Source organism: Melospiza georgiana, chromosome 3, assembly GCF_028018845.1.
Source record: "Melospiza georgiana isolate bMelGeo1 chromosome 3, bMelGeo1.pri, whole genome shotgun sequence".
Lineage (NCBI taxonomy): Eukaryota > Metazoa > Chordata > Aves > Passeriformes > Passerellidae > Melospiza > Melospiza georgiana.
Window position 1 is genome coordinate 40,735,817 of NC_080432.1, and position 27,567 is coordinate 40,763,383.

Sequence of the window (27,567 nt, forward strand, 5' to 3'; positions counted from 1 at the left end):
AAAGCTTGTAGCCTGCTTTGCCCTGGCATCTCACGAATTGCCTTCTGTGTTCTTTATGTCCTGTTAAAAATGGGAACCTATTTTCATAAGCTGAGGTATCTCAGTAAACAATGAGAAGAATCCTGGTTGTTGAGCTTGGCAAATGTTCCTTCTCTGTGCCAGCTGTTCTTTAGTCACAGCCTCATGAAGGAATCTAGTGAAACAAATCAGGCAGCCTGAAGATTGCCACAGTCAAAGCTGTTTTTATGGGTGTTTGTGGCCTCCTGGCTACTCTATCATTCCTTTTGTATAGCCTAAGTTATGGTGTGGATGGGCTGTGTTTCTGAGAGGACAAAAATGGTCTCCTTCAGACCAAGAAGGCCAGTTGGTGACAGCCTTTACAAGCTCAGGCTGTGGCAGAATGATGTGCTCCTATCACGTGTTGGAGAAACATGGCCTTGCCTGTTTTTAAACCACTAGTCCTCTCTTTTACTGTATTTAACCCATCTAAACCAGTGACACTGATTGTGAGGAGAACTGAGGACATATTGTCACTTGCTGCAGTGTGATTTTTCTGCTTCACCTACCAATGGGTGCAGGACTGGTTCTGCCATCAGAGACTTTGGTGCTTTGAGCTGCAGGGTGTAGACAGAGGAGGTTTGGCATGACTAACCCTTAGCTGCAGTTTTGTTTATTTTAATAGCTATTCCCAAGAGTGTGCAGAGTTGACTGCACTGCCCTTAAAGTTAGCCAGAAGCTTCTCAGAGCGAGGAATGGAACACTTAGTATTACTTTTCTGTGTTTACTTTTGAGGTTGAAAAAGAAAAGGAAAAGTTCTTTGTTTGCATTTAGAAACCTTCCCTTCTTTAATCTGAGGTCCAACATACAGTCTGAAATGCCTTTATTCAGTGCTGGCAATGCTGGCTCTTACAACTGGGGAATTTGGCTGATGTGGTCCACCAGACAAACTAGGTAATATGGTTTATTTTTTTTTTGGCTCTGTATATATAAAATAAAGCTCCTTGTATCCAAAACTAATAAATTCTGTGCCTGTGTAACGAAGATTAGAAATGTCATCCGCATCTTATCTCTGATTTGAATCCCTAAAGGCGATTTGACCTTGGAGGGCCTGAGAGCATGAAACAGATGGTGAGGGGGAAGAAAGATACTGGGACTTGTCCTGTTCTTTTTACTGGTGAGAACAAACTCATGGCTGAGAGCACGCCTTTAACAGAATCACGTTAAACCCGTGTATTTTTAGACACAGAAATAAATAAAACCTGTTAGCTCTTCAGTTCCTAGTTTTATAAAATGACGCTGTCCAATAAATGAGTTGGTGAAGAAGAATCTCTTGTTGCTTTTGTAGGCTGGTTTTTCCTTTTTCCCTTTTTTTTTTTTTAATGGCACCAAGCCCAGTGATGATACAACAGCTGGATGACCATCATGCCTATTTTACTGAGGGCCATTGGACTGTGGCCGCTGAGAGAAACAACTGGGGGCAGGGTTGCCTGCTCTGTTGGTTCCTGCCAAATCACACTTGTGCATTTACAGTAGCAAATCTGGCTGTGTCTTAACCGGTTTGCAAGGCAAAGCTATGTGTTTGGGACCTGCAAAGATGGACTGCAGAATGTTTCTAGTGGGAAATACACTACCTCTGCTAATTACCTCTTGAATAAATGTTTCTAATGTGAGTTGCTAGAGAGCAGGGTATGAGAGCTTTTTTCCTTCTGCTTTGCAAGTAAGTCTTGTTTCCAAACTTGCAAGGAGGATGTAAATTCTTGGAAGATAGCTTTCTAAATCCAGATAACTGTTAGCAAATGGATGACTTTGTTACCCAAGATAATATCCATAAACAAATTTGTTTACTTTCTGCTTCTCTGTCTTCATTTTGTGTAGGGTTGTGTGGCTGTTTTGGATGGGGCTGTATGTCTGTCTTACTTTCAGTGATGTTTCCAGAATTAGTTCTGCTACAGTACAAGGTGTTAGAATGCACCTGAAACATGTAAAATATATCTATGTGGTCATATTTAATAGGCAATTATAAGGGGCTGTTTTGATGAATTGACATCTGAATTGGACCCCAGAAACTTCTGGTCTGTTGCTTACCAGAAATGAGACAGATGCCATGTGGTTCACAAGGGGATAAGTTTTCATTTGCTGTGCTTCTGGTCTGAAGTGGAATGAATTGTACTATATCTGAGAGGAGTTTTGTGAGTTCCTGGGGCATGGTTTGTCCTCCCTGTTCTACCCACATGCCATTTTCACAGCAGCTGTGCAGTCAACCCTTAATATTTTCTTTGCATATGTTAGTGAGGGAAACTGTGCTGTGTAGAGATGATCAGTAACTTAGGCAAAAAGTCTGTAGCCTCTTGCATTGAACAGGTTCTTGCCATTGTGAAGAATTAATTTATTTTATTGGCAGTACAGGCAAAACAGCCAGAAAGGAGACCCAAAGGATATAGGCTAAATATTCCCCAGCTCTTAGCAGAAAAGGCATCAATTGCTTGATTTCAAAGGGCTGTTGTCAATCTTACACACACGGCATTTGTTTTTCTCTCTTAATGGTAGTATTGAATCACACCAATTACATTATTACAGTACACTGTGTAAAACATGCTGCTGTTCTGTATAGATGGGTTGCAGTGGATCTGGCAATTATGTCTATTATGAAAAGACACAAGTTGAACATTCGAATGCCCATGAATTAGGGGGCAGGCAGCAGGCACTCATTAAAGATTTTAATTGCTTTCTTTTTCTTCTTTGGAAAAAGCAGGGGAAGCCACGTTTCAAAGTGAGCAATTAAAGGATACTTCATAGCTAATTGCTGTGAGAAGGGGCTGCTACATGGAATATACTCTATTGTAATTCATATGATTACTTGACGTTTTATTAAGAAACACATCTTTGTACCGTGGTAAATTTAATTTTCTGCAGTGTAACTGTGTGCGTAATAACCGCTGAAGTAATGGCTGTTTGGATTTGCTGTGGCTCTTTTCCTTCCTTCCTGAAATAAACAAGCCATAAATAAATATCACTGATGTACAGCAAATCCTCTGTGGATGGGGGGGTTTATCTGGTTTGCAGGTGAGTGTCCTGTGTGTGTGGGTAGGAAGGCCCAAGCTGTGTGCAGCTCAGCACAGCGGCTGCTCGGAAAGGCAGAGCCAGCACAGGTCTCAAAGTCCCCTTTGGTGGCATTGCTGTGTTTGGAGCCAAAAGAGCGAAAAGCCCTGCTGACCCCAGGCTCTGTGCCCTGTCAGGTTCAGAGACACCACAGGGCCTGAATGCTGGGTTAGCTCAGGGCTGCCAGCCTGGGCTGGAGCCCCTTGGGGGCGTGTGGCCTGCAGACGGGCTGTGCCACTGGGCTGTGGAAAGAGGGGCTGAAGATTCTGAAGGTCCTAGGTCTGGGCTAACTGCAAAATATGTCCAATCTCCCCAGATAGGACTGGTGTCATGTCTGAGCCCCCTACATGCACAGCTAATTGTGCCTTATGCGTCCCAAAATTTCCAAGTGTGATGCATCTCCGGGTTGCTCAATTACCTTGGAATACTTCAAAAAAAGGAACATTTACTGTGTATTTTTGCCTTTATAATGCAAGTTATGCTAATTCCCAGTGGTGCAACTTGTGTTGGTAGCACTGGTGTCCTTCCCCATCCCACAAAACAGCCTTGAACAGAGCTTCTCTAGGTGTGACTTTTCCTCTCTCTCCATCCTGCTTGTATGCTGTGAATTATGTGTGTGTGACAGTGGGAACAGCTTAAAGGGAATAGTCACGGTGGGGATGTTGAAAATGTATTTGTAGCTATGTTTTACTGCTGCTAATAGTGGAGAGGGAGGAAATAATGCAGTAGGACAAATTGAAATTGCTGCTTATGTTATGAATACACTGCTTGACACCAGTGTTGTACAAATAACCTTTTTTCCAATTGTGTTCAGGAAAATTAGTGGTCTGAAACAACAGAAACACGAGTGCTGAAAAAATGTTGGTGTTAATAGCTTAGAATTTTTTGCATTCTCAATGCAAAATGAAGTGTCTCTCTGTGTACATTTCAATAGGTAAAATTCCCCATCCCACAGAATGGGGGTATTCTTTATTGCAGTAACTCTGCAACTGTTTTGCCCCTGTATTTGCCAGTGACTGTCAGGATTTCTCACTGACAGATTAATACTTACAAAAACTAAACAAAGGCAAAGAAAATAAAAAGGTTGATGATGATCTGAGGGACAGCAGCCTGCCTTCTATGAGAGGCAGGCCAGGCCACAGAGACGTGCCAGTTTCCTGAGTGGGTTTCAGGAAATAGTGATTCATATTCCCTTCTCTGAGCTCTGTATGGATACTGCAGTAGTACCTTGAGCCTTACTTAGAACAGTGATTTACCTTATTGTGTTAGACACAATCCATAATTCTTGCTACTGTTCAGTCAGTTTTTTTATGAGGTTTGTGCCTTTTGGTTTTGGGGTTTGTGGGGTTTTTATGTCTCTACTATAATGTGGGCTCTTGATTTATTTCTTTAGAGCAGCTGGAATTAGCAATTGGGAATAGATTCGGTATTAAAGAAATTGTTGAGATAGAAGTAACAATGAATTTGCTAGTGGCAACTTTTATGCTTTTATGGAAGCATAGAGAGTGATAGATTGCAAAGACCTTCTATAGCTTTTAGATTTAAAACCTTGAACAAAATCAGCAGGTTTATGACCTTCTTGGAAAGAATATTCATCATGCCTATGCATATGTTGCATTTAACTGCTGTCTGCTTGGGTAAAGTATGATATATACAATACATAATACTGCAATTTTAGAATGTTGCATCTATGCAGTATGCCCTGTATTCCTGCTTTTGCAGGACTGGGGTGTGTTCTTCATTCTAGTACCAGTATCTGTGGCAAAACGTGATGGACAGTCATAAGTTTTGATTAATTTTGTGTCTGTGCTAATGCATCCACTTAAAAATCATAGCTTGGTACTTGATGGATACTCAAAACAGCATCAGGCTGTAGCTGACTGTAAGGGGAGGTTGTTGATGAGATTAGAGAACTTGGGGGTGCTGTCTCAGTAGCTGTTTGCTACAAACGATTGTCATAACAATGTAACTGGTGCAGAAAAAGCTGTTAATGCTATTGTATATATGTGGGAGGATTCGCTTGGCCATAAGGACCATACAGTATATGGCTTTACTTAACTCCTTTTTTTTTTCATTTTAAAGTAGCAGTTTTATGTTAAATCCAAACAGAGCTTAAGCATGTATTTATTTTTTAATTTTTTTTTTAATTCTGCTAATAAAGATAGACAAGCTATGCCTCTATATTCTTGGCAGAATTTTTAAAGTATTTTTCATTCTGTCATGCATTCCGTTTTTCTGAACTATTTTTTTAATCACGAATTGCATCTTTTGCAGTAGCATGAAAAAGAAAAATGCCTTTGTGGCTGCAGGAGTTGCTGTAAGTTTATTTGTGCAAACACTGGACTGGGTCTGATCTGTCAGCTTGCCTTTAGCTGCAGTCACCATTTAGCTCTTGGTTGAGATTGTGTTAGTTGTCAGTAATTTTGTTTGCAGTCTCGGCTGGAGGTTGTGATGAAGAGTGCTTGGAACTGGGGCATTACACAGATAAAATCATGATGAAACAGCTGCAGCTTAATCGCAATGAAGTATGCGTGGGCTTTAAGGGCTGCATTTTCTGGAAATTTTTATTATGCTTAATTCCCATGTTTAACCTTTTTACAGAAAAAAATAATCTCACCACAATTAGAAAGAAATAGGTGTAAGATTATAGTTGTATTGTAAAATAAATCTCATAACCTTCCTGTTTCAAGGAGGGAACATTTTGTTTGCCTTTGCTCAAGGTGAATTTGCTGGCAGTTTTCTTGATTTTTCTGCTGTTTTAGATGTCTAGACTTGAGTGTCTGATGTTGCACCCCTTTTAGCTGAGAAGCCCAGGGCAGTATGTCTGTGCTATCAGATGGTGCTCAGGCTCAGTGGCGTCCAGCACTGCCTCTCCCAGAGGCTGGGTAGTCTCGGTGAGGCCCTCTGTGTTTGGAAACCAGAAGGAATTTTCCCTTTACTCTAGAATTGTAATCTCCCTTTTTGTGCTCAGAAAAGCACAAAGGGCTGGGATTCGGAGGTAAATCTGAGTCTGTGGCATGTGGTATTTTGGGATGTACTCAGAAACTGCTGAACTGATTGTTTCTGTCAAAAGTAATGTTTCTTCCCAATCTAGGCCCAGCAATGTACTGATAGATTAGCAAAATTAAGACATGTTTTATGTATTTGAAAAAACCAATTTGTTATTGCATTGCCCAAACCTTTAATTGCTTTAAGTTGATGACAGGCAAATCTGATTACTTAGGCAACCTGCTCAAATTAGACAATAAAAGGTCAGTAGCAAAAAAGAACAACAAAAATGGGTGCTATTGTGAAGAAATCTAGTGTAGACACGGAAGATAAATTATGAAACTTGGAAGCAGTTGTCACAGTTGCAGGCAATTGAAATAATAAGGAAGATGGTTTAAGGATGGCCTTGAATTTCTAATTAATGAGAAAATAAGGAAGATGGTTTAAGGATGGCCTTGAATTTCTAATTATTGAGGAAATGGGATCTGGTAGGTCTGTTTCATAATGCTCTAATTCTGTGACACAAATCCAGATGAGATATGTGTAGCAGTTCCTTCCTGTAGGTACACCTATCTTCTTGAGTTTCCTTCATGTGGGTAGAAAACAGCTCTGTGGAAGCACCTTCGTTACGGTGGGATAAACTTTTTAAAAAAAAATCTTGAGATGATTTTAAACAAAATGCAATGAGTGGTGGGTGTAGCTTCCTATGGAGGAGTCAGTTTTGTTGTTCTCTCCTGGTTTCTGATGGCTCTCTTGTGTGTGCGCAGGCGAACCGGGACGCAGTGATCAGCCGCGCCCCAGAGCAGCAGGATGACCGAGCCGTCAGCCTCCGGGACGCCTCTGCAGTCTACGACCTCCTCAGCATCACACTGGGCAGAAGAGGGCAGTATGTGATGCTGTCTGAGGTACCTCCCTCGGCCTCTGCCCCTCCAAACACGCTGGCAAAGCCCCTATTCATGGTGGCTTGTCAGGGAAGGTGAAAATGGAGCGTGCTGTCAGCAGAAACAGCTGCAGAGCTGTGGCTGCACAGGCTAGAAAGGCACACAGAATTGTTGGAGACATTAACATAGTTTATGTGTAGGCACTTGAAAAAAGTGGCTGCCTTTTGAAGCAATGGTGTACACTAGTAAGTCCCATTAGCTGAGAAGTGTAAATGTGTCTTGGTTTGGAAAGACAGGAGGCTGCTAAGGAAGGCAGGAACCTCCCCTGAAATGGAGAATGTAAACCCTCCCCACCCCTCTGAATTGCTATAAATTTTAAGTTAAGGGGCTCTCAGGCAAAAAATATGGGAGCAGGAAATAACAGTTCTTTAATAGGGAAGAAAATAAAAGGATGAAATAAACAATGAGGCACACTAGAACAGCCCTGACAGAGTCAGAACCCAACCTGACACCCTGTGGGTCAGGGTGCTGGTAGCAGTCCAATTGCAATTGTGGCTGCAGTCCTCCTGAGTGTCAGCTGTGGCTCTGTTGGAGCAGGGGGTCATGTAGAAAAGGATGTGTTCTTTCTCCAAAGATCCAGTGGAAGAAGAGGCAGCTGCTGTTCCTTTGGGGAATCCAGTGGAGAAGCCGTGCTGGTGTTCCAGAACCTCCGGATTATATCTGGGTAGCAGAGCTTGGCTCCTCCCTCTGGGCGGAGCATGTCACAATGGGGTGCTGTAGTTCTTATCAGACATGCAGTGACTTCAATAGTCTGTTATCAGCAGATGTCCCCTCCCCAGGGAGGAGTGATTGTGGTCACTCAGAGAGAGAGATAAGGCAAACTGCCCACTTGACACGAGACAACTGCCATACAGATGGGAATAGAATACGTCTTGCCTTGCAATCTGGAACAAAACGGTGTCATTAAAAAAAAAAATCACCTGGGTCTCCAGGGCCACAACAGATTTTTTCCTGACCCAAGCAGCAGTCTTGACAAAAGGTGTAAGGAAGAAAATAAATAAAGTCTGATATTCCTTTCATAATTTCTTTCTCAGTGCTTGGAGAGAGCCATGAAGTTTGCATTTGATGAATTTCACCTCTGGTACCAGCTTGCCCTGTCCATGGTAGCTTGTGGAAAGGTAAGGTTCAAACCAAAGGGCTCAGAAAGGGCACATTTTCCTCTGGAAGAGTGGATCTGGATTACTTGTTTGAATGTGTAGTGTCATGTGTGGGAGTAGGTGCCAGCAGGCAGGTCTGTGAAAGGACAAGTGCTCTCCTTTTAGTCTCTGATTGCACTTTGTGATGAGGGGTGTGCACTTGGTATTGAGTACTGTTCTTTCTGTGTAGTGTTTTTTTCTCATTACCGAGGAGAAAAATGGATTTTGTGCATAGCTGTGGGTTGAAAAGCATTATACAGCTGTCCATTGTCTGCATGTTCAACATAAATGGGCTTAGTATAAGAAAGGACTGATGTCTAAAACTGCCATCAGTTCTCTCTGTGTCTCTGGGCACTTGACTTCAGCTGTGGTTTCTCCATCTGTTAAAGGAAATTTAAATGTTTTTTCATAGAGACTTGTAAGGTTTAATATTTTTGAAGTGCTTGGTGTAAAATGTGGTCTAGAAAAAGAAAATGTGAATGTTGGCATGGCCATGTGTTTCAGCATAAGTGTTTTTTTAAAATTAGTGTGGTATTTTTGAAAGTCACAGTAAACCACTGAGATGGCTGAAATGTGGTTGTGAGAAGTAGGCAAAGGTAAGAGGAGCTGTTCTTTATTAGTCTTAAAAGAGTGGACTTCCTGTAGGAAATGTAGATGGTACAAAATGTAGCCAGTTCATTCTGGAGTCTCCACCTACATGTTTGGGAGGTATGAGCAAATTGATGTTGTGCAAAAGTGGACCACCTAATATGGTCCTCTATTCTGTGCCCATGGAGTGTACAGGAATCCATGTGGACCTGAGTGGTGACCACCAACTAGCACTCACTTGCCAAATTCCAGCTACTACTGGTCTTGCATGGCTATGGGCTGAGCTGGAAACAGTGGCCTTGGCATGGAAATAAGAGATGAACCTATGCCTTTGCAAAGAAATTGTCTTGTGATGTGTAAGTGGCTGCAAAGCTTGGAAGTGGTCTGAAGGAATACCTTCACTTTTGTGAGCATAGGTAAAGTCTTATCTTGGAAGACTGTCTGTTGTTAAGCATTCTATTTCCAAAAAATGGTAGAAGAAGGAGAGAAAGTCTAATAAAGAGCATCAGATGTGACTAAGGGTATAGTAAGCTGTACTATGAAAAGACTGAAATGATTTTTGCACCTTAAAGGGGAGGAAAAAAAGTCTGAGAGAAGTCTGCAAGAGCTTTTAAAAGGCGGGATTAATCTTGTCTGTGGTGGTTAGGACAAGATGTGATGGCATCTAATTGCAACAACACAAGTTCATGTTTCTTATTAAGAGGCAAAAAAATAAGGATAGCAGAACACTGGAAAAAGAGTCCCCCGTGAGATTGTGTGGAGCCCAAATGACTGGGGAGCTGTGGAACACCATAGGCAAAGCTGTAGTGACCCCTCTGTGAGGCACTGGGGGTGTCTTCTGTGGGACCTTGCAAACTCTGATTCTGTTCTGGGACTCCATCATTGTCTCCTTTTAAATATAACAGATCTGGCTGATTTATGAGATACCAAAGCTTTGGCAATGCATATTAGATCAGCAGGGAGCTGAACAGAGATCTTGAGTCAGAAGGAGCCTCAGAGATTGCTATGGAAGTTTAGTACAAGCATTTCAAAATCCAATTCCAAGCTTAAAAACCATGGCTAGACTCAGTCATGTGTAAGGAAACCTGAATGTACTGGTGGAATACTTTAACAATGAGCTTGGTGCCATGGTGCTAATACCTTGCACTGACCTATGTCAAGTGGGGGCTTACATGTCCTGTCCAGCTCACCTTGGAATTCAGCTGGAGTTAGGACAGTCCTGCCCTCTGTGTCTGTGCAAATCCTGCAGCTACCTGCACCCTTGATACTGAGGACAGCGATGATACGCAGGCCATGACAGAAAGGCTCAGAATCTTACCATGAACATGGGATTTATCTGGGAGTTCTGTAGGCTTTACAGGTTGTGTGACCTGGTTCTCAACAGCAGACAATGCTATAGCTCTTGTAATCTGCTGGAGAGCAAATGAAGATCTTTAACTGCTGATGTTTGAGTGAGTGTATGCAGAGAATAATTGTGCTTCAGTCTTAGGTTAGCATAGGTTAGGAGAAGTGGGACCTGATCTTTAGCTTCTAACAACTTGAATGGCAGTTCCATTCTTGTCCATTCTGTGTTTGTATATCTCTTCACCTTCCCTACCTGTTAAAAAATATTTGTCACTTAGATATTTGTGTTGCTCTTTATGTTTTTATCTCTGTAGCTGTCCTATCTTTTCAGATTTTCAAGTACATCATGTCTTTTTGCCTGTACTTTAAATATTTACAAGGTAAAATGTCCTGGTCTTGCTTATTGATGTAAAAGTGCTAAATGTTCTGAGCCCTATATGGGTCAGAGGGAATTCCCTTACCCAACAATCCCATCTGTGCAGTGTTTCACTTCTAATCCCAAAGTATTCCCTGAGGATTCCTGTCATATACTCTGCAATGCGTCATCTTGCTAATGGGAGATGTGGCATACATTTTATATTGCTTTGCAGCTTGATAGCAGGACAGAGTTCATTTACAAGCAAGTGCTCCAGTGTAGCAGAAAGAGCTGATGAGAAAACAGTATGGTCAGTCTAGACTGCAAAATGCAGAGTACACTTGAGCTTTTATAGGTGAAGATCTATTTTCACCTGTCTCAGTCACAGCCAATTCATGATCTCATTTCTTGGTAATGAAACCTCACATCCTGCAGCATTACTTGTTCTGCAGTACAGCAAATTGCACTCATAAATCCTAGGCATGACAGGAACAGTTTTATCAACCTGTAAATACTGGAAACTTTGGTTTCTCTTTTTTTTAAACATGTTTTTAGGCTTTTCAATTCTGACCTTCTTAAAAGTGCCATAAAATCCTATCTCACCCTCTATTCTATACTGAATTTAACTAGAGATATGTTTCATTTGTATATTCAGACTATGTCAATTAAGTCAAATTTGAGTGTAGTTTCTTCTTCTGCCAGACGAGAAATTGCCAAATGGTGATTGTCATTTTTCACAAGTGATCAGTCTGAATGTCAGGCCAGCCACCTTGGCTCATTACCACACGTAGGCTTGAGTTTACACATTATTCTGAAAAGCATGTGTCTTAACAAAAATAGGCACATTGCTTCAGTGAGTTCCTACAGGCCTTGGGGCTTTGTAAAACGGTAAATTAAAAAACTCAGAGAAGCATAACCTTTCTGTCTGTCTTTTATCCACTTAAGTGGTGGAAATAATGGAGTGGCAGCAATTTCACTTTCCTGTGTTTCTCAGAAACTTGCACCCTAAGAGAGATGGTGTGCTCTGGTTGTTTTTTAACCCATTTTTAGGAATGCCTTTTATATTGAGCTCTATTCACTGAACAAGAGGGGCATGTACATCTAAATGACAAAAATCCACCATTACATTTGAAATACTTTTGTAGACAAATTTAGATGGGAAAGGAAAGGAAGCACTGGGAAAACATAGACAATGGCAAGGACGTGGTGGGAGATGTCCTATGTCACCAAGTGCAGTTCTGAATAGGCCAAAGATGTTTAAATCATTCTAATGCAGTAGCCCTGTTCCTGTGGTGCTGAATGCTGAATTCTTCACAGATGCTTTGAGTTCCTTCTGCTGGTAATAACCTCAGCTGTGTGGCAGTATCAGCTGGAGGCTGAGTGGGCATTGCAGCTCCCTGCCTCGGCTGCCGTGTGTGGCCAGGCGGGAGGCTGAGGGGCAAGTGGTGTAATAGCTGGGTGCCATCTGGCAGGGTCCTCAGGCACTGAGACAAGCCACTGTCCTGCTGCCAGAATCAAACCAGTGCAGACAGTTGCATCTGCTCGTCTCAAGATTTTGAAAAAGTGACCAGTATTGAGCAACATGGGGGAAGGAAGGACCAAACTTGTTTTTACAGAGTGGAAAAGACTTGGTAGCGTTCACAGCAGAGAAGATAGGGAGCTGCTTGGGGTAGATTTGTTCTCTGCTGCTGCTTTCCATCTCAACAGTTTTCTCTGGAGGTTACCAGCACACAGCCCTCCTGCAGACTAGGATAGCTCTACTGGCATTTCTGAACTTGGAGGCAGAATTGTCATAGTGTCTAGATGATGTATTACAAGCACAAGGGATGTGTAATAGGGTCCTTGTGCACTCACAAGCATTTCCTTGGCCTTGGACCAGTTGGATCAGTTACATGCTCCATTTTCAGGTCCCTTTCCACACCTACTACCCTCACACAGGGCAGAGCCTGGGTGTCCCAAAGTGTTGCTGGAGCTCCCTGGGATAGAGAAGTGCATAGTGAGTAGGCTCTAGCTTAAGTTTATGGTACTTAAGAAAGTCTCCTAGATCTGCATTGTGAGTGTTAAAATACATGCCTTGGACAGCATGTTGCAGCATTGATGCCTGTCTTCTGCCTACCATACAAGGAGCAAGATTTGTGTTTAGTGATACCAACTTGCCATTTTCCTAATGGTAATGAGGGAGGGATTCTTCAAGGATAGCAGTGAAATTATTCTGTGAACACAACTGAGTCTGTGTAGTCTAAAAGTGCTGGGTGCCCTAGTTGAGCCGTTCAACTCTCATGAGTCTTAATCTTTAAGGTACAGTAGATGTTTATTGTTGTTAGTGTATGCAATGCATGGGAACATTTTCACAGTCATGTTCAATGTCTCTGCCTGAAAAAACCCCACAACACAACTTGGTTGGTGAATGAAGAACTTTAGGATGTGTGTTTCTGGAGAGGAGGAGTGAGCAGTAATATAGCCTTAGGCCAGCTGATGGAAGGCTGGAGTATCTGCTAGGAGAGGATAATTGCGCTCACCCCTCAGCTGTGTGCTCACTGAGAGGCTGAGGTACCTCAAGAGTGAGTAAAGGAAGAGCTTGGGAGCAACAGAGGGGTCTGTGGAGAAAAGCCTCTGTGAGAGCTCCGGGGAGCTGGAGGCAAGTACCTGGAGGCAAGGACTCCATGGGTTGCTCATGGGGGTTATGTTTCCTCTGGTGCCTGCCACACAGCTCTCCAGCCCTGCAGAACATGGCCAGCTCAGTGCTTGCCTTGAAGACAGCAATTGTGTGACCTCAGAGACTGCTGCATTGTTGCTGACCCTCCCCAGCCCCCTCAAGCCCATACTGAGGGCAGCACAGGAGCAATGGTCAGCACTGCCCTGTAGGTAGGTAGACCTGGCAGTAGGGGATGCTCCAAGCATGATACCTTGCAAAATGAGGCAGCTAAAGCTGCTTTCAGCTACACAAAATGCTCCTTTCTGCTTTTAGCCATTATGTTTGTTCTTCTTTAAGGCAACAGGGAAAAAAAAAATCATGCATGTCTACCTGAATGGTTTTCCTAATCATGTAATGCTTCAGGAGGTGTCTGGTGTTATACAAAGTAATTGAATCTTTTTTGGCATCTGTCATTCAGCTGTGTTTCTGAGGGACTCCAACTCTTCCTAGAGCCAGTCTTGCAGTGTCACTGTCCTCCCTGTGGCTGCTCAGCAATTGGAGATACTGCAGTCCTGCCCAAAGCTTGTGCTGGCAGCATTTTTAAGGTTTTGAAACCAGTATTACACAGACGTGAACTCTGATTTTGGAGCCCTTAGCAAGTTGCTGATACACACTGGTCATAGCCAAATAATGACAAGCTAATGCCTGAGATGCTCCTATCTGTGCTGCACCCAAAAAAAGGAATCCTTCACCTTATTTAAGCAGTGCAGCAAAAGCAGATGTCTCTAAGTGCTTCAAGGAGCTTCAAGTTTGACTCAGCCATGCCTGTATTGCCACACAGCTTTCCAGAAGGTTAGAAGGAAAGTTAAAAATATATTTAATACATAATTCTGCAGCAACAGCAGACAAATTTTATGATTTAGGCTCTTCCTTCTGTTGGTATCCTTGCAAAAGCTTAGGCTGGTTGCTAGGCAACTAACATTAAAAAAAAAAAAAGTACATTTCTCTTTGTATTGCAGGCAGGAACCTTGGGAGCAGCAGAGGCCTCGGATGGCTCCTTAAATAGCATTGCTGGGGAATGAAAGTTAAAATATTGAACATTCATTGGTTAAAGATCCTGTTACAAAGGTCAGCTATCTTGGGGATATTCAATAGTTTGGTTTCTTTTGGTGCAAAGGAAAGATTAGAAGGGAGTTTGTCTGTGTGCTGTAGATAGTACAAAAATGGAAATTTCCTAAGATGCCTGGCTGTTGAGCAGAATACCTAGGTGGGCTCTATAATTGCCTTCAGGCTTAACTCTCTTTTCTTGACAGAAAGTGTGAAGTGAGGTGTTTGTCACATTAGCAAGTACAAATGTGTGCTTATAGATCTTAGAATGTAAGAGGTGCTTTTAAGAGGGAGTATTTGAAGCTGCTTAACTCCAGTGCTCTAATTTGATAAACACAAAGCAAAAGAAAAGGGTTGGAATCAGTTCCTGTGTTAAGAGAAGTAAATGTCTTAGGGGAATAATGTTCATGCTGAGATTCACAGAAATCTCTAAATTCAGTGAAAGCTAACAGCAAAACTACAGGTTGCAGAGTTCTTAATTGCTTGCTCATTCTCTCATCTTTCTGTGTCAGTTCAAGGTCATTTATATCTAAATGGCTGTGAATCCCAGGACACAGGGAATAATAACTCTTGCATTGGGATGAAATATTTCCTCCAGTTCCCCACAATCCCTTTGAAATAGTGCAGTTTTTAGACAGGATGATGCAAGAAATACAGCAGCACTAGTTGTAGAAATTCATTTGTATACTAAACTGCCAGGTAAATTGGGAAGGAGGCTGTCTACCAACACACCATCTTGAGGAACATTTTTCCTTCTGGCTGAAAAGTAGCAAAGAAGCAAAAAACTAGGGAGGTTTATGGAACCTGTGCAAGAGAAGAGCAACTGTTCATGGCACGTCACAAGTCTGTCAGACATTATTTACTGTCTGGAAATTAATCTTCCTTTAACTTATGTCTGTGTTTTCTTTATCTTCTAAATATAAAATGGCTCTTTTATTTCCTTCTCTGATTGCTTTGGTATGGTGAGAGAGCAAAGGAGGGGAAAGAATGGGAATTGTGTTGGAGTAATCCAGAAAAACCATTTGGGCAGCATCTATGGGTTTACCATAACTGATGGCAAATTCACTTGAGCCATTTGGAAAAGGAAGAAAGCAGATTAACTGTAGGATGCTCTTGGTTCCCTTCTGCCAATGTGCAAACATGTTTGAGGAGTATGCCTCCATGCTTCATTATTGAATTAGTAAATAGGGAGTGGGAGTTGTGTTCTGTGTTTGGATAGTTATTTTTTCTTTACATTTTATTCACTTACAAAATTCAAAACCATGGCTACTATAATTATGCAGGAGGATGTGTCCTCTCCATCCTACCCCAATAGCTTCCTTGTGATTCCTTGCTCTAGATGAGAGGCCAAATGAGACCTAGCTTTCTGAAGTCCTAGGGAACTGATTCTAGTGCAGTCATTATAAGTCAGCAATTAGCAAGCTAAATAGAAACACCATAAATCCTGGCTTGAATCATTATGTGAGCCCCTGTGAAGCTCAGAATCATGAGTGGGAAGCATGTGCTCACTTGGAATTCAATTTCTGCTCTTCTCAAAACATGCCTCACCAATAAATCAAATTATTATTGCCTTGCAGTGAATCTCACAAACAATGCACTTGGCTGCCTGGTCCACCCACACTAAGTGGAAGAATATGTACATTTTAATTACCAGATTATTTCAATGTTGCACAAACACTGTTTCATATTAAATATTTTTACAAACCAATGATATTCAATAATGAATGCTTGATATTTTTTCCCTGGCTATTAATGTCTGTAATTAGTATCTTTAAGAAACCTTGATATTACATGTCATGCCAGTCTCCTCTAAGTAAGGTCACTGTGGGAGTGGGATATTATTTCTCCTGTCATTCCTTGACTCATGTTTTCATCATCTGTATAAAATATCTGCTGAGTAAATTTTTCAAGGTGAAATTATATAATATCTCTTGAATTTTTAAAATGCAGCTGGGGAGAAAGGCTTCATGTCACCCTGTTTCCAAAACCACTTCTGCTCCATATGTTTAGCTGCAAATTTTATAAACTTCTTTAAAATGACATAACTTTGTAAATGTTTTAGGAGCAGTGCAGAAGCTGTGCCTCTTGCTCTGTAAATCCCTGTTCAGAAGCTCTCAAGTGCATATGTAATGAAGTGACTCGACACCTGAGGTGTTTGTGTGTAGGCACAAGGTGGGACCTTCTCCTGTGCAGCACTCTGTAGTCACTGCTTTGCAGTGGCCTCCTGAGCAGGCCTGGGGCAGGACAGACATGGCAGGGCTCTGTGATGTGAGGTGTTGGAGGCTGTGGTGTTGGCTTGTCCTGCAGACAGAGAGGGAGCAGAGTTCAAGAGGAACTGGCAAGGAATGGCTTGTGTCACTTCTCTTCTGGTGTAGGTCCTGGAGCTGTGGCCCAAATTAGGACAGGCCTGTCACTGCTTTGGCTTGTGCTAGTGCTGATTGTGCTGATCACAGGAGAGCAGCCACCAGCTCCCAGGTGCCTCCTGCTTTCCCTGCAGCTGCAGTGCTGGAGGGGAGCTGAGAAATGACCTCTGGGTTGAGCTTGTGTCTGTTTTTGCAAGCGTTGGCTCTGGACAGTGTATGGCCTTTTACATATCTGGCCTTTGCAGTTCACTTTTGCATGGTGAGATGACAAGGGTTGGTGGGGTTCTGCTGCAGATATACTGGCTGTCACAGTGCATATTGTCCTGCTGTCACATTTATGTATTTTCTGGATACACCTGTGGATCTGGAATACAGGTAGGAGGGCAAGAAGATATCATCTGGTCTAGGTGCCTTATGGGATTATGCTTGGATTTCCAGCACATCCATCATGCTGCGGGGAATACCAGCTGCTTTCAGTGCATTTTGTGTGAGAGGGGAATAAGATGCCACTAAAACCTGGGACACCACTTGTTCTGAACAAACAGGTGTCAGGGAGGTTCATTCTGAGGGATGCTAGTCACCTCATGGCAACAGAGCACAGCAGTGTGTGTGTTCCTGTACCTCAGGGTTGAATTACACATCTTTGTTTCTCAGAGGGATGAAGTAATGGTTCAAACTCTAGGACAAAGTTTATTGATTTCCATCCTTGGTCTGAGACAAGCTTCCTTCTGGCTTTAGGCAAAGTGTGCATTTTGAATTTTAAATTAGCAAAGTGCTTCCTCACTTTTACTGATCCTGCCTGATGCTCTACACAAGTGTGAGCAACCTGAAGAATACAGGGTGTGCTGCTGCTCTTGTTCAGACCACAAGGTTGGTACCCAAGCTTTTCAAGCAGGAGGATTTGCGCCCTGCTGCATTGGTTATGAAACCCCACTTTGCTTTAAGGTGGGCATGGCTGGTGTACATCTGGTTTTCCATTTTTCCAGGTTCCCTTCCAAGCAAATTCCTAATCAAGCTTTTTAATTCAGTAGCAAGAAGTGGACCTTCAATCTGTGGAGGAAGAAGCTGGCAGGTGCAGCCCACTTTGATGTGGTGGCAAGGGGGAAAGTGCTGATGGACAGTGGGAATGTGAAGCTGTGGTGTTGCTGCACGGGATTGCAGCAGTCCCTAGAGTATATGTAGATCAGAGTTCTGGTAGGGAGAGCCCCTGGGAGTCAGGAGGAGACACCCAGGACCTGATAGGAATAGCAGATTGTTGGGCTTTGCAAGCTTCTGTTGCCACTCTTCTGTAATATTGAAAGGCCATGGTTATTTAACATTCTTCTGAGCAGGAACATTGTGTCTTGGGACTGTGTGGAAGACTTTGGGAGGAAACAGGCATGCAAGGAGAAATTCCAAGATACCCCTTGAGCTTAAGTGTGAGAAAATTTGGATTAGGGTCAGTAGTGGGGAAGGTTTAAACTGTGGTTTGGGTGAAATGGGCTTGGAGTCTCTGGTAGGGCAACTGCTGTCACCTTCTTACTGTCTGCAGTGGCCTTCTCATCACTGCCTCAGACCAGAGCTTTCTTCACTCCCCTTTAAAGCATCTGAAATGTGGCAGCCATGAATGTATGCTATAAAACACAATGTTTGCAGAGCACATCAGATCCAAAGGGCTGTGCAAGTGTTAATCTTGGAAAACATCCTCATTAATGGTAACCTAACACCAGAAAAACAGCAAGAGCTTTATGGGCTTTCTTTCTAACATGTGCTTGGGCCACCCAGTGAACAGTGTATTGATCTGCATCCACCCTTTGTATGGTGGGGTCCAGTTGCTTTCTTGTATGTTCTGGAACTGGAGAAGACACAAAACAACCTATTGAGCAGATTGCTTTAGCTGAACAAACCTCTCTTGAGTGAAGTCGGCCTAAAATATGAATGTACGGAGGATAAGCTCTTTTTGATCTCTTCTGGCTTACTGGAAGATGATTATATGCAAGGAAAGCTACAGCAGAATTCTTGTGTATTGGGAGGGCAGAGTTAAAATAACCAGTGCATTGATAGCTAAGAAAACTGTGTCTTGTGAAGTGCGCAGACAGGGCTGCCTGTTAGGCGTGTTTCCTCTGAGCGTGGGAAGAGTGTGTTTGTGTGCGTGTGTGTACGCACGGCTGCGTGTGGAGGTGGCAATAAAGTTGCTGACTTGTTGCTGACATGGGATTCTTTTCTCCACAGCATTTCTTTGTACATGTCACTGCAATGTTCTGCATGGACTCTCAACAGCATTGTCTAATCAGCCTTTTTTATTTCCTCCTCCTCTCTCCCACTCCCCCAGTCGGCATATGCCGTGTCAGTGCTCAGAGAGTGTGCTAAACTGCGACCTACAGATCCCACCGTGCCTCTGCTGGCTGCCAAGGTCTGCATTGGGTCACTGCACTGGGTAAGCAAGCTGATGCAATTCCTATTATGTAACGGATTAGGTGCTGCAGTGACAGTGCCACAGTCTAGTTGCAATGGGGAGAAAGGGAATCCCTGCTAAAATCATACACACATGTGTGCCCTTTATAAAAAATGAAAATCCCTGCAAGAAATTTTGTAGTGAGTCATTTAAATGTATTTTGCTGGCACATTGAAGAAAGGAGGAGGGGGGAAAGTCATAACAGCCATTCTGAGGACTGCTGCTTCAACTGAATGTCGCATCGATTCAGCCACTCTTGTAGCCCCTGCAGGACACAAGTTAATAGTTATAAGTGGACTGTTGGATAGTTCGGGTCTGCTGGACAACTCAGTCCTTTGTTCTTGAAGTTGCTGTGTCAATGTTTTGTGTTCTGGATGTGTTAATGTACGCCCCAGAAGCGGAGTGGGAGTGGAAGTTGTGTGCCCGTGAAATTCTGATTATCCAAAGGAACAGAAACATCTGTCACTCTTTCTCTACTTGGTTTAATTAACTGAATGGCAGCCTGCTGTTCTCACCTGTCCTCACCACGAGGTGTCCCTGCAGTCAGTGAAGGATTACAGTTGCTGAACAGAAGTAAAACAAGATGCAAGAAAACATGAAAGAAAATGCCAGAATAATCTGCACAGATCTTTGAGAAAAGTTGTAGAAGCCAATTTGCTTCTATTCCAATTTGCTTTTGTTTTGTTCCCTTACCCCACCTGCCCACCTTCTACATCCCTGTCTGATGAAAGCTGCTGTTCAGCTAAACTTGAGGTGTATCAGTTTACACCACTGTCAGGGAGGGTGTCTGGTTGTGTATGTTCTTGAATGAACTACACTGTTCAAACTATCGTGGTTAAGCTTATATGTGAGTCAGCAAAAGCTGGGCAGCATCTTTTTCTAGGAAAAATCTTCAAGTCTGAGGACCTTAAGGGAATCCTTGCTGAACTACCCAACCTACTTCTGCTCTACATTTGGAGCAATTTAACTCTCTTCTATCTGCAGCTCAGTCTCTAAATTTTGAAGGCTGAAAGTCATTCAGTGATATATAAAAAGATTCACAGTGAATGTTATTTTTTAAAATAAAGTAAAGAAGGGGAAAATGAGCTGGTTTTGATTATTTCAAAGCAAGAGGTTTTTTTTCTTCTATGTATTGCCTTTTTATTGTGTGAAATGCTTTTCAGTGTTATTCAAACAGACCCTGGCTCAGAACTGGGGGTATTATGAAATAAAATCATGATTTCACAAGAGGGCAATTTTAATGCAGTTATCTAGAGCACAGCCTTATGATCTAAAACCAAATTAAAAATATTCCCTCTCCCATTCTTTTCAGTCAGTGGCCTATGCTTTACCCTCATAGCAAACTTGATGATGGTACAGAAGGGTTTTAATTAAGGGGAGTCTGAGGGAAATCAGATCATCTTTTAAAAGAACTGAAATGATAGGTTCCCACATCTCTTAGTCAAAGGGGTGCTTTTGATATTACTGCCAGACTCCTGTGCCTAATAAAGACCTTCCTGCTTAGCAGAGCTGTTTTTCTAAATGTCATCCTTACAGTAATTATTTGCATTTAAATTACATGGCAATCAAATCAGAATTGAATAATTTAAACTGGAAGTTAACAAGCTGATCAATGCCAGTATAAATAGAAAGGAAGATAGACATGGGACAGGAACAGTCTAATGGACAAATATTAGCAGTTACAAATATTCAAATACATCTTCCTTTTCAAAATATATAAATTATTATTAATTTTTCAATTATGAAATATATCTGTGTACTTGATTTCTGGCTAGGCAGGAAAAGGGTGAAATCAGATCACCATTTATCCAAATGAAGCAGCTAATTTATATCCTGCATCTGTCTACTGTGTGGTGCAGTACTGTAGCCAGTTTGTTTATAGCCCATGGGCAAGCAGTACTTTAGTCTTCTTTCAGCTACTAGCAATAAAAAAACAGCCCAAAATACAACATTTATGCAGATGGATAATTACAGAATGTCATGAGAAGCACAGAACAGTTTCTTTCATGATTAATCTAGTGATCACTTAAGTCATTTTGCTGGCTTTGTACATGGTGTCTCAGCACACTTTAAGAGCAAGGAAAACAGAAAATTAATTGAAATATACTATAATGATTTACAACATTGAGGATGCTCTGATCACATCTATGAAATAATCTCTCAGTGCAGAACAAATCAAAGTGAAAACGTGGATGCATTCATACAGTGCCATGCAAATCAATATGTAGCAGAGCCTGATGCAGAAAAGAGCTGAGCCTTCCCCAGCTTCTGTTGTGGCAGTATGACTAGATCATTAACTGATGCAAGTTGGCAGTACTCTGCTGGCATGTTAGGGGTACCCTGCTGGCTTACATCAGATGATCTACCCCATCAACTGCTAGCTTCTAGGATTGGGCCTGCAGTAAACAACTGAGTGGCATAAGCACTGTTTTGGCTCCCTTTTTCAGAATTAGAGGTAATAAAAAAAATCCACTGTAAACAATAAATCAATACTTCATTAATTCTAAAGCTTGAGCCAGTAGACTTGGAGGACCAGAAAAGCTTCAAAATGAATGTACATATGTAAACCACATTTGTATGGTCAGGATGCAGTGAAACCTGTCCAGCAAAGTTGGAACCTCTGTATTGTATCTGAACTATTACACAGGTGTTTTAAATGCTTTTGTAGTAGGCTCAGAATTACTTTTGAGGTAACATGCTGCTAAACCTTCCAGCTTGCTGGGGTTTCAGCACAGCAGTTGGCTGGACTTGCACATGGATGATTCTATCAAGCAAACACAAAGCCCATTTGTGTTTAGCCAGCTGTCTTTTAACTTTCCAGAATGCACTGTGAAGTCTTTTACTATTGTAGGTCAGAGTATTGTTTTAAATTTCCGTAGAAGAGTTGAGGTAGCTTGCACTGGAACATGTCCATCCTGAGGTTGCTTTGCCTTGCTCCACTATAAATTCAAAGTTCTGCTCACTAAAAGGCTTGCTGCAATTTCCTCTTTCACTCAGCCTTCCCTGGCATGGTCTCAGCTGAATGCTCACTTGCCTATTTTGGCAATGACTTTGAGTTGCAGTATGAGTTGTTGTTTTTAATATTTTAATAGTACAGTTCTGTTAATTTCACTACTAATCTAGGTTCTCCAGGATGCTGTTATGGCAGGTATTGTGAAAATACTAAAAATGGAACTTCTTCCTACAGACAAGCATTAAATACTGAATTTCTCCATTTTTGGGAGCCATGTTTGAGGTGTTCAGGATTACCCTGATGCTTTCTTTTGCCTTTTACTCAGTTGATATCAATGGAGGCATGTTGAATATATTGTAAACACACATAGAGCGAAATGGACTGTAGTCCTAGGATAGGCTTGACTCTTCTAGAACTCTACTGTGACAAGAATCAGGAAGACATGAGGCCATGTCTATCATTTTAATTGCTCCACAGTTGATATAATAGCAATAGTGGTGGTGTGCTAAGCTTGTGTAGCATCAAATGATGCCTATATTATCAGCTAATAGAAGCTTTTTCAAAGGACTTTGTTCCATGGCAAAAGCTGCACAGGATGGTGCTGTATCTCATATTTCCCTTGTTTCTTTGAACTAGTATGCACAGCCAAGTGCTCTACTGCAGCACTTTGCTGGGAAGGCAGAGATCATGCCATCAGTCAGGGAAAGGGAGAAGTGGTGGTGTTGGGCCAGGGCAGGCTGTGCATGGAGTTATAAAAACTGAGTGGGACATGCCATGAGGTCGGGATGTCATGGTGTTTGTGTGTCAGGGGTGTTGGCAGGATGCAGATTTAGAGCTGCATACTCCTGAGGTGACAGCTTACCATTCATTACTTTCACAGGGCACTTCATCAGAGGGTGCTTCTCTCCCCTTCTGTCTGTTGTTGACCCTGCCACTGTAGATAATAAATGCTATGCATGTGCTGGTACCCAGTCACTTAGGAGCCCTGGAGTCACCTGGAAATGCTTAGGTCATAGTGCAGTATGAATAATATTAAAAGATGAAATCTAGTCCCATTACGGAGTTACTCTGCCTGCTGACAGACATCTGAGAGGATCAGCATCACCAGAGTGAGAGGCTGCTGAGAAAGCAGGGAAGGGCAAGGAGCTGCTAGGTATTTCTTCTGTCTTTTAGAAGACATTCTTGTTTACATCACCACTGCTATTCTGGGGCAATCCCGTGGGTTTTAGACATTAAAAATGACCAATAATTTTGTCTTCAATACATTGCCTTTGTGAACAAACCACTTTAGCTACAGTGGAGGAAAGGCCTGAGTATTCCTAAGGGCTGGGGGCTGAGTTTACACAGACTAAATTGGTGGGCTTAACAATGGTGACGCAGAGAGCAAATGCTGACTAGACCAGCAATAGAAAGCACAGGATTTTTTTTCTGACATACATAACATGATTGGCTTTGTGTGCTGTAAACAGCTGTGGGACAAAACCTTTTCATTAGACTATGCCTTATGGACCACTTTCTTCCTATGCATTTTTCTTCTTATCTTTCTCATTTCACTCTATTTATATTCTTCTCTTTGAATTAGTCTCTATAGCTACAACCCAGTGTAATTAAAATGCTAAGAGGTCAATTTAACTAGTTAACATCATGTGTAATTTTGTATACATACCCATTCTGTAGGATTTTGATCTTTTAAGTGCTTGGGTATTGTTCAGTGTCATGGGTGTCCAAATTCACCTGCTTCATTAACCTTGTCTGCTGTCCTAAGTCCAGTGTCATTTGATGCATTCCCTACCTCCTCCTTAGTGTGCTCCTCTTTTTTGGCACATTAAAATGCTGTTTTCATCCTGCTGTACGTCACTGATTTGTTTGTCCTTAGTTACTCTAAATGTATGCTGGTGAGAAGTGCAATTTCTACTTAGTCCTGCAAGCTGTTGATTCAGTGGGGTAGGGCTTGAGCTTTTCTAAAAACAATCTGGGTGGCAGTTGGACACCAGCTGGGTGGCATTAGGCCAGGGGACAGCACCTGCTGTTCTCCACTCCCTTGTCAGTATGCCTCCGGGCTTGGCTCGAGCACACACCAAAACCTGTGGCCAAATAACAGTGGTGGCTGGAACAGCCGCTCTCGGTACCAGGGGAAACATCCCTCGGGGTAGCACAGCTAGCAACTGTTCTTTTTCTTTCAAATATGAAGGAGGAAGTGAAAGGGGAAAAAAAGCCCAACCAGCCCCAGAGCATTACCATCTCGTTGGTGTCAGTTCACAGTTTGGCAGCCTGTCTCTCTCCAGGTGCCAGGTGTTTGCTTTCTGGTGTGATAGAGGGGTTGCTTAGCTAATGGTTCCAGGTGCCTCCTGACACTTTATATAGCTGGAGTTTAAAATGCAGAAAGTTCTTCTTAGGCTGTTTTTCCCCCATGTTGTCTTTCTTGCATGCAAGTTTTGGAGGCAGAGAGCTTCTCCCTGCAGCCTGGAATGCTGCCTTGCTCTCCACTTGCTTTTCAGTGCAAAGTATGTAGAAAAATGTTAGAACAGTAAGGACCAGATTGGAGGGAGGGCTTTGAGACTTCATTTTTTGTTGCTTCTAAGAGAATAACATGGTAGGCCTTCCCTCCTCCCTTTCTCATCTCCACAGTGCAGACTGAAGGCACCCCATATCTGTAAGGACCCCCCAGACACAGCTTTAGTGGCAGATCACAGCTCAGGCTCACTACTGGTCCCTCATTGGGTGCATGGAGAGGGAGCTTTTATCCAGACTGCAGTCTGGTGGTCCTTGCAGTTTAGTTGGTTACCCCAAATGTGTCCCAAGGGGGTTGTTCCTGTTTCAGGTAGTACTTGCCAGATTCGCTGTTAACTAGGCCATCTGCAAGACTGATGCACTGGAGAGTTGAAACATCACAGTGGGTGATGTGAGTGAAAGGTTTGGCTTTTCACACTTGCCCAGAATGACTGAAGAGTAGGAGAATGGGAGAAGAGGGGCAGATGGCTCCCACAGCAGGGCTGGCAGGGAGAAGTGTCTGAGTGCTGTAAGAAGGAAAAGTAAATGTTCTCATAAACAGAACCAGCTGTGCTGGAGTTTGTTGAGGCCACTTATTTTCAAAGCAGACTTCAGCTGACCCAGGTTTGCATTCATAAGAGTCTTTGTGGCTGGTCAAAGTGCCATTAGGGTTTAGTATGAATAAATGTTCACAAGAATGTGCTAGAAGTGCTGTTTCAGCCACTCTGAAAAGTTATGGTTTTAATTATTCATTCATTAGATTAATCTGATACTGACAGGTGGTCCTGGCTAACTGGCAGGCGGGAAGGCTGAATGGTGCACTACTGATTTGTGCAGTATAGGTATTTCCAGTCAGAAACTGGAATTACCATCAGGTGACCATTCAGAGAAACAATGGAACAAAATCTCTCCAATTTTACATGTCCTCATTTCAGCTTCAAACTTTTCATTCATTTTTTCCATGCACTCTCCCCCTTCTCTTGTTCACTAGTCATTTCAATACCTTGTAGAGCTCTTTTCTTTGTCTAATGGACACTTCTTGGATGAAAGTGTGTGTGGGGAGAAGAGGAAAAACAATAAAGAAAGAGAGTGAGAATATAGCTGTTTATGGTGGCAAAGAGGTGCATAATGAATTTTCAAGCTGCAGAGATTTCATGTCTTATGTAAAAGTTTCTGAGAGAGAAGAATTCAGTTATAATATAGGAGGGGCTTTTGTTGTTCATTTGTGGGTTTTGTTTTTGGGGTTTTTTCTATGTGGCAAGTTTTCATTGTCCTAGGCTGTGGTCCAGGACACATTTCAGTATGTGGCTGGAAAGCTGCTGGGGCTACTGACAGGTTAAGAAATCTGAAACAAATCTCAGTCTTCCTGATGTGATTAGAGTTTAAGGGTTCTACCTCAACATTGCTGAAGTAGGTGGGACTATTTCCAGTTGTTTTGGTAAGCTTTGGATTACACCCTCAAAGACAGGCCTTTCAGTTTACTTGGTGAGTCCCAGTATTCCTCAAGAGGTGTTCCTGTGTCAGTTAGTGGCTTCCACAGTCACAGCTGATGGGGCAATGAGGAGCACTAATGCTTTCAGGAAAGGGTTTGATGGTAACATAGGTGTTGGTTGTTGGACTGACTGATCTGAGGTTTCAGAAATTAGGGAATAATTGTTCTACATCTAGTTTGAATCCTGTGGCCTCAGGGAGTTGCACCAGTGGGAAGAAATTCAAGCAGTGGAGATTTGCTTCTTCACTTGCAGTTTTCAGCCTTTGTTCAGCTTTATGTTAAAAGTGATTTTCTTCTAATGTTTGCTATCATCTAATAAATCCAGGTGGTTTGTTTATGAAGCCATTAGTTAATGTTGTCACCTGAATGTTTTCAAGTGATGGGATTAGGAGGCTCATTGACAGGATGCTACATCAAGTCAAGTAGATTTAGTTCATAGGTAGTGTATTAACAGATCACTGCAGAAGGCAAATTTCTTGTCTGATGGTGCATTTTAATTCCAGGTTGTTATGAGTGAGCTGTTTTAGATGTTAAGGAGCCATGAGGTGCTGAAGTCTGACAATGCTGAGTATAGAGAGGGCACACATCCAGAGTACTTGCATCTAAACTAGGTGGATTTCCAACACAAAAAGTACTTTCTCAAAATTAAACAACCCCATCCCATAAAGTCAGTTGTGATGTAATTAAAGTTTCCAAAGGGAGGATTTGTCAGATAGTGTAATGGTGTCTGCTTCTTGATTAGGGATGACTCTGATTATGGGTGACAGGATCTGCATAATGTCTTGTACAGAAATGAGATCTTCCTGTAGGCTCTATCTTTCAGGTATTACTTACAAGTTTTGCCAGTGTCTCTCCAACCTACACCTTTCAATGTATATACAGTGTACAGGTCTTTGTCTTTTCTACTCAGAATGGGTGAGTGATATTAATAAGAGTTTAAAGTTAGAAATAAGAAACACTCCATTCTATAATAATATTTAACTTACTCTTTTTATTTAAAATTGCCAGTAACTTGGATTTTACAGATGCTGATAGATATGTGTTGAAAGGAAGGCTGTGGAGAGCAATCTGTGATGTAGTAGAAGAGACCAGCTTACATATTCCATCACTTTGGAGGCTGATCCTGAGAGATTGTGACTGCTCTCTCCTCCAAACTCTATCTATAATATAAAATACATTTTCAAGGAAATTGTGTCTTTGCAAAGGATGCAGAAAGCAGTTAGTGCAGCCAGAGCTGCCAGGGTAGTGTGTTAGTTCAGATCAAAATTTATGTTCTGAAATTTCTGCGTCCTTTTGGCAACAGAATTTCAAGCAGCAGCTGAGAGCTTTCAGTGAAGTTAGTGGTTTCTTGTTTTATTCTAATGTTTGAAAAGACAGTAAAATTTGCTAAGGTTTAAAAAAATCAGACAGCAAAACTGAATGGTTTTCTCTTGAAGGAAGAAACCTGTTAGACCTTTCAATGCCCTACTAGAATATCATATATGTAGTCCAGCTGATCCAGTGTTTGCATTTTAGGCTGCATGATTGAAGTGTGCCTGAGGGAAGCTATAAAAAAAGATCATGTCCTTGATTAATCTTAAACATCTGGAAAGAGTTTGGGGTGCAAACCCCAAACTTTTCTTAAAACTGTGCGTGTGCACCA

General features: G+C 42.1%; 1 protein-coding gene across 6 annotated transcripts in view; it reads left to right on the top strand.

Moving 5' to 3' along the window:
• TTC7A (tetratricopeptide repeat domain 7A) overlaps nucleotides 1–27,567 on the top strand; it is a 170,030-nt gene that overhangs the window by 36,223 nt on the left and 106,240 nt on the right. For 5 of the 6 annotated variants that reach the window (XM_058019555.1, XM_058019557.1, XM_058019558.1 and 2 more), the window contains 3 exons: nucleotides 6,855–6,992; nucleotides 8,063–8,146; nucleotides 18,868–18,972. In XM_058019555.1, coding sequence (XP_057875538.1) covers nucleotides 6,855–6,992; nucleotides 8,063–8,146; nucleotides 18,868–18,972 — 327 coding nt within the window. The remainder of the gene's footprint in view (nucleotides 1–6,854; nucleotides 6,993–8,062; nucleotides 8,147–18,867; nucleotides 18,973–27,567) is intronic. The other variant, XM_058019556.1, reaches the window with a different exon arrangement.